At 39.4% G+C, this 7,899-nt stretch overlaps 1 protein-coding gene across 1 annotated transcript; it reads left to right on the top strand.

Annotated features, from left to right (window-relative positions):
• Positions 1-730: 730 nt before the first annotated feature.
• slc2a1c (solute carrier family 2 member 1c) lies at positions 731-7,669 on the top strand. Its single transcript, XM_027020567.3, has 11 exons — positions 731-871; positions 1,209-1,248; positions 1,573-1,671; positions 2,234-2,394; positions 2,538-2,778; positions 2,899-3,061; positions 3,313-3,497; positions 3,794-3,892; positions 4,114-4,215; positions 4,345-4,548; positions 4,845-7,669. The coding sequence occupies exons 2-11, from the start codon at positions 1,234-1,236 to the stop codon at positions 5,022-5,024; spliced, it is 1,449 nt and encodes a 482-aa protein (XP_026876368.3). The 5' UTR covers positions 731-871; positions 1,209-1,233; the 3' UTR covers positions 5,025-7,669.
• Positions 7,670-7,899: the final 230 nt, after the last annotated feature.

A 7,899-nucleotide genomic window follows, 5' to 3' on the forward strand; every position in this document is an offset into this window, starting at 1 on the left:
GAAATCCCAGTTACTGTGGATTCTGACAAGTACATGTGAAAAGCACCAGATAGTAACCTCCTCACATTCAAACACACACACATACATATATATATATATATATATATATATATATATATATATATATATATATATATATATATATATATATATACTCATAACACACATATACCCAACCAGGGCAAATATGAGCTTAATCCATTAATGCATTAACTAACTAAAACATAACTGAATAGTTTGTGGGACTGACAAATAACTCTACAAAACATTAAATTTTTTATATATTTTAATCATCACTTTTCAATAAACACTGTTAACAAAAAGAAATTGAACTATGTGGACTTAATATAATTTCTTAGTAATAAAACTAGCCCTTTCATAAAATTCCTGGAAGCCTTTAAGATTAAAAAACAAAAATAACAAAGTAATGATGTATGTTTTGGCATCGAAAAGAAAAAGAGAAAAAGAGCTTTGTGTGAGCCTGGGATAACCCAAGCCTCTGAGCCTACAAAGGGCCCATCGCTGCCATTCTTTCAGGCCCTGCTCAAATTCACCACAGTGGTGAGACTTCATCACGCATCATGTGGGTTTGCGGGGAAGCAGCCGCGTGGCTCGGCTAAGTACAAGCGTGGCAGCAATGGTTTTCTTGAAAGTCAGTAGGCAGGGGGCAGTGGGCCTAGGGGGCAGTGGGCCTAGAGGGTGGTGGAGTGGAAATGAGGGATCTGGAACCCCTGCTGCTTGTGAACTGTGATGTACTACTTCATGTACGAAGTCTAGACACATAAGAGGTGCCAAGAAAGAGTGAGGACCTTTGGAAAAGCCAACCGTGTACACATCTGGTGACTTCCTGTCAATTCTCACTCCTATACAGGTAAGGGACCAAGTGTTTTGCTGTGCTTTAATTAAGAATTTGATTGTTTAGTCCCTTATAAGTATCTTAATTTATTTTAGGACCTTACTGTCATTATTATGTCCTAAAAGGTCATTAAAGTGCATAAGCACTTTTCACACTTAAAGATGTTGTCTATGTGTATTAATGTCTTCTTGTCTCTATTGATTCATGATACATATTCGAGAGCTAGCCTATGCTTTCATATGCTTTCATTAATGTGCCTTAACACTTTAAGAACCTGAGGTGCTATAGCTGGAAATACAAGATCTTAAGTAAATACATTTTAAAAAGACAACCTGTTTTCTGTGATACTCAGGGAGTGAGAGTCATATGACAGGCTGATGGCATTCCAACAGGTTTGTTTTTTGTTCTTTTATAATTATTACTTACATTTTTGTACTTATGAAAAAATATTTTTTGTGAATAATAATGGTGAATAATTGAGATTAATAATGTTGGCAATGGTAGTGAATAAGTAAAGTGAATAAAAACATTTGGATATAATTTATTCAGTCAAGCGCTCTGTTTAAAATTTGGAAATATGATGAACTAAGTGTGCTGAGAAAAATGTCTTGAGGGAAAATGAGAAAAAATGTTTGCTTCTTGAGAGAGCAAACATTCATGTTAGCCAGCTCATGTTTGTACTTAGCCAATTGAACTGAGTGTGTATCCATGGCCAGAGCCAGTTTACAGTGACACTGGTAACCTCCGTGGTGGCAGCCGTACTTGGTTCCCTGCAGATTGGATATCACACTGGGAATATCAACTCTCCAGCCAGAGTGAGTAGATTATGAGCAAAAGACCCATGATAGCATGTCATATTTCCTAGCATCATTACCTCACTTTCCTTGAGAAAAAAAACTGGGTAAACATTGCAGACCTATGAAATCTTTCTATTCCGCTGGCTGTGGTTTTTGGAAGGTTTAGTGTTTACAGACAAGTAGCTATGATGTCTGGACTGTGTTGATTTACCAGCCTTGTGCGTGGACACCAGCTCTCTTCATTGGGGAGAGTGGGGGGTGGGGGTTCTAAATTCACAGAATGGCTTTTCATCTATTAGTCATGTCTTTCAAGCTAGTGAAATGCAGCCTCACACAATGCGTGCTTAGACTTACTGGGTAAGGCAGGCAAATGGCATCTGACATCGCAAATACATTATGCTCCCAGAAACCATTCCTAGTGGAGTACTCTTAAAATATGACAATTTAACATCTTGTAAAACAATACACATCTCTCAGCCACAATGCAATTACAGTAGAACCAAAAATTAAAATTTTTAGTGAAAGCAGTGCCAAATATGTCCTTGTCTTAGCCAGTCTCTGCTATTCTTCCTTTACTCAGGTCATTGAAGAATTCTTCAATGTGACATGGAAATCAAGAAACAACCAATCCATGCCGGAGCACAGTCTTACCTTTATGTGGTCTCTTTCAGTCAGCATCAAGGACTTCGGAGCCCTTCTTGGGGCACTAGGAGTCAAAGGCCTTGCTGATTTCTTTGGGAGGTGGCAAATTGACAAAGTTCCATTGATTTTTGAAACATTGATTACTCATAGGCTATTGTTGGGTCCTCAATTAATGAAATTAATTAATTGTTAATTAACTAATAATAATTAATTAATTTGTGTCCCCTTTTTCTCTCATGCAGGAGGAACGCCATTCTCATAGTGAACTCCCTGTCTATTGTAGGCGCATGTCTGATGTTCCTCAGCAAGGCGTCTGAGTCCTTTGAAGTTCTCATAGTGGGCCGACTGATTTTCGGAGTGTTTTGCGGCCTAGTGATGAGTCTGAACCCACTTTACATCCAGGGGGTCTCCCCGATTAACCTCCGTGGTGCCTTTGCAACTCTCAACCAGGTTTCCTTCGCAACAGGCATTCTCCTGGGCATGGTGAGACAACCTACTCACTTTTCATCTCTCAAGCTGCCCTCAAATGCTAAATAATTATGTGTGGCCTAGTTCTCATCAGTGCAAGCTTAACCTCTCAGCTGTTTGTGGTGTATGTTTCAGGTGGTGGGACTGGAAACAGTGCTTGGCACAGAGAAGCACTGGGCACTTATGTTCTCTCTGTCCCTCATCCCAGCTCTCCTCCAGTACATGATCCTGCCCCTCTGCCCCGAGAGCCCACGCTACCTCCTCATCAATCATGGCAATGAGGAAGAGGCAGAGGCTGGTGAGTCTCAGAGGGTGTAGAAAGTCCCTGCTCTGCTATAGAGGAGGGTTTCACATCCGGGGTTTCCTTGGACAGTCAACATTGGAGCTCTCAACACACTGGAACAATGCAATTAAAAACCATAATACCTGGGTTATAGCAAAGATCCTGACTCAGAATACTTGAGGATAGGGCTGAGACACATTGCACTAGCAAATTGACAGTATCTTACCTGAAAACATGCATCTGACATCTGATCTTCAAATTTGCAGCCTTGAGAAGGTTGAGAGGAAACCATGACCAGGTGATGCAAGAAATGGAGGAGATGAGAGAGGAAGCCTCCCATAGCGACCCAGGAGTAACTATCAGGGAATTCTTTATAAGGCGTCGCTACCGACATCCCATAATACTTGTACTGATTATAAACCTGGGCAGCCAGTTATCTGGATTTAATGCGGTTAGTTTTCTAAATTGAACTGAATACTCACATTGATGTTCATATTTATGTTAGATAATGAGATGCACTTGATAAAAATAAATTTTTTTTTAAATTGTCACAGGAATATATTTCATTGTGCAGTAATAAAACCAATAACATACACCTGGGTGTTTTTAAATAAATCCCATCTGAAGAAAAATAATAATGCACACTTGTCATGCTAATGACTCTCCTTTACTTTCTTGGATAAAATCTTTGGTTCATATTTCAGAATTCTCCCCAGGATTTTCTCATGTCTCTGACTTCTCCTACAGATCATAAACTATTCAACTAAAATGTTTGTCAAATTTGAGGAAGCAAGATATCTGACACTGGGAGTGGGAGCCATTAATGTGGCATTCACCATAGTAGCGGTAAGTGTTAATAACACTATATACAGTGTATTGTGTAATGCAAGAACACAAACACAAAACTTTACAGCTATTGGCTAAAATATTTCCAAACCATATTGTTTTCATTTATCTGTATTAACAACAATATTTTATCTGACACTGTTGCCTTTAACAACAAATGGCTAAAATGAATAATTTTGTGGTACTGAATGATTTTACTTTTTTCTTTCTGTTCTTCAAAGTTCTTCCTGGTAGAAAGGGCAGGGCGCAGGAAATTGCTCCTCACTGGCTTCCTGTCTGTAGCCCTTTGCAATTTACTTATGACCATCACAGATACCATGCTGGTGAGATTAACTCTGATTTGGAAAATAATCGTAAAAAATATCATAAGGTTACACACTACTCAATAATATATATTTTTTTCACTTTGATTTTCCCTAATCTCCTTCCTGTTTGTTGTATGTCTTGCTCAGCATGTAGCCCCAGACATTCGCAGTATTCAGGTACTGGTGGTCTTTTTCCTGATCTCAGCATATGAGGTGGGACCAGGGCCCATCTCCTGGTTCATTGCTGCTGAGCTTTTTGACCAGTCTGCCCGTCCCATTGCCATGGCCTTCACCAGCATGCTTAACTGGGGAGGAAAGTTCTTGCTAGCCCTCTTTTTCCCACCCCTATTGGTATGTTCATCTTTTTGAACCGAGGAAGAACTGAGAATTACCCCACTGTAGAATGAATGATAAAATCCAAGTCTTTGATGGAAATGACCTCATATGGTATATGTTAGTATCGTATAGTAAAATTGCATACAGACATTATCCAGGATCTACTTCTATTATCACCATTGCTGCACAAATGTCAGTAAATAACACAATTTGATTCTAAACAGTGTTGGACTATTTTGCTTTATATATCTAAATTTAGTTGTTTGACTGTGGTAACAGTAGGCATTCTGAATGTGCTTGGCTCTTTGCAGAAACTGTGTGGTGCCTACGTCTATCTTATGTTCATGGCGATGGCCCTGTTCGCATTCATGTCCACCATGTTGCATCTACCAGAAACCAAGGGGCGGACCTTTGATGACATTGCTGCAGAGTTTCGTGGGGCTGAGTGCATTCCCCTGCATAACAAGATGGGTTTCAATACTTTCACCTGAGGACAACAGTTACTACATGTTAAGTCCAGCCCACAGGCTCTTCTGCCTCAATGCTGTACATGATTTAGTTATAATGTAAAAGTAGTAACTCTATACATTTATGTCACTTTTCATTGAGTAAAAGCTGCAGCTCAAAGCCTTTATTAATTGTACAAATAAAACAAAGAGCAAAGATGTGGTAAAACAAAGACAGAAAATGAAGTAATTTAGTACTTTGAGACCTTCAACAGGTATCACCAGAGTGAAACATGTAATCTAACATGGATCCCAAAACCAAAGACTTATTAGCCAAATAAGTTGGTTATATTTGGTTATATAACCAAAGACTCACCCCCCCAAAAAATGCTTTATTGTGTAGTCCTTGGCTTACATCCTCAAAAGCAATTATCTGAGATAATATGTGTCTCTAAAGTTTGACCTTTTTCTTGCCTGCACTTTGTAGTGTGTGGATGAGATAATAACCCACACCACCTTACAGGAACAGAAGGGGAGCCTGTGAGAATTCCTTCTTTACTAATATAAATTCTCTACAGGAGCAGAAGGCAGGGGAACCAACATTTAAGTTTGGCACTGATAAATAGAATACATGATGCTTGTAAACTTTGTTTCTTTGTGATTGTTAAAAGGTGCCCCACAGTGGTAATCATTTATAATATGCTTGTGAATGTTAAAGTAAATATGACATGCCAGCATACAATAAGATGATAGTCACTGGAGCCATCTGGTATGTCCAAGCCATTGTAGTGACACCTCAGGTGTAGATCACAAACATATATGCACCACTCTACACCAGGAATGAGGCAGTGGTGCAGTTGGGTTACTGGGTACATGACTGTGTTATGATATAGAATGCGGGGGATCTGAGCACTCCAGCAACCCCAGAACTAAGGCCCCAGGCCTTGGAGTGCAAAAAGAATTGGTCAGGCGGGGCAAAGAAAGTTCAAGTGAGTAGGGGATTACAAGAAGAAAGGGAGTTTCTTATAGGATTTAAAGTTATAAAAAAGACAAAACAAACAAAATAAAGCTGTAGAATGAAAAAATTCAGCACTTGAAAGAAGCCGCAGCAATTTAATGGAAGATGGTGGTTTAGACTGATGAGTCACGTTTTCTTTTACATCTTGAGGATGGCTGGGCGCATGTGTGAGAAGGTCCCACTTCTCAATTTATAGGATTTGCTGCTAATGTCTTGGTGCCAGATGCCATGGGACACTTTCTAAGATCTTAAGGAGTCCATGCTTTAATGGATCAGAGCTGTTTTGGCAGCATGAGGGAGCTCCACCACAATATTAGGCAGGTGATTTTAATGTTATGGCTGATCTGTGTATTTCATTGCACATGAACCAGTTGTGAAAGTTGTGAAAACTTTTACAGTTTTAAAGTTAAAAGGTCATTTAAAAAGGTTGTTAACATAAATAATCAGACAGTTATATATCCTTTTATGATAAAAGACATATTTCCATTATCTTGTCTTTTCACACTTTTGTGTGTGTGTGTGTATGTGGAGAACAGCAAGAGATTTATTAGGGACAAATCCAGAGTCATAGTCATTCTAATAGTTCAGGGTCAAATTACCAATATGGAGAGTTTGAGAATACATGATAAACGAAACAAAAGCATACGAAGACGAACAGGGGATGCAAGGTTCAATTCACATACACGGAGGCTACGATTAACAAACAATGGCTTGATTTCCACTGGTTTGCAATTCACACATGAGCTTTCAATGAACAGCCAAGACACAGGGACCAAGACAGGGTTTAAATACATGAACTATTAAGACTTAAACGAGACCAGGTGCAAATAATGAAAACAGCAAAAACCACAAGGACTGGAATGGGAAAGAAAAAGAGAAAGGGAATCAACAACATGAGACAGGGAGGCTAGGAGAGTGGCCAGTTGTGACAGCTATATAACATACCATACTACAGTGCTACACCATGATACAAGCAATATGTGTGCCAAGAGATTACACAACAGGTAAATCTGGTGAGGTAATAAAGAGCCTGAATATATAAATAGAATTGACTCCGAGGGCAATGTTACTAAGGGTGGCAACCTAATCATTAAGGATCTTGCAGCATGTAGTGTATTTTTGTGCTGCCGGCTTCTAAAGTGCTATGGGTAATAAAAGCATTTAATCTATCACTGTGTTACTAGCAAATGCATCGGGTTAGCTACACATGACTTCTGGGTTTTGAACTGGTGCCAAGTCATAACATGAGTGTGAGGTTTGTGCAAGGAAGTCTGACTACTACGAGCAATTGTTAACTGAAATGTTTACTCCCAAACTGACTCATAACCACATCTCTAGGGTTTCTCAGCATACTGAACATCTTTATAAATTAGGGCTGTGTGCTATATTCATACTGTACCAAAAAATCAGAACCAGTCTGTACCCTTTTACCCTGAGGACCAACATGATAAGACTTCTCATTGTACTAACTGTAAGCCTGCAGTGTGTTTCAGGTAACATGGATTCCTAACTGTGTTTGCATAAACTTGAGGATTGTTTTGCTAACAAACTTATTAGATGTTTTGTTCCTTTGGCAGGGGAGAATGATGTTATACAGAATCCCAGCATAATCTTCACTTCAGAGGGCCATGAGGCACATCTAAAGTGCAGACACACCAAGGGTGATGCTTTCTTCCAAATGTACTGGTACCGTCAGCGGCACCAGGAATCACTGACACTCATAGTGTTCACAACTCCCAGTAGCAAGCCAGACTTTGGCTCCTTCAGTGGAGATAAGTATTATGCTGCTAAAAAGAATGCCTCGAATGGATCTCTCACAGTGAACAAACTGACAGCAGAAGACAGTGGTTTATATTTTTGCGCAGTAAGACAGCACAGTGTGACAGACAAATGGTATAGCTG

This window comes from Electrophorus electricus, chromosome 10 (genome assembly GCF_041902795.1).
Source record: "Electrophorus electricus isolate QZ-2024a chromosome 10, ASM4190279v1, whole genome shotgun sequence".
NCBI lineage: Eukaryota > Metazoa > Chordata > Actinopteri > Gymnotiformes > Gymnotidae > Electrophorus > Electrophorus electricus.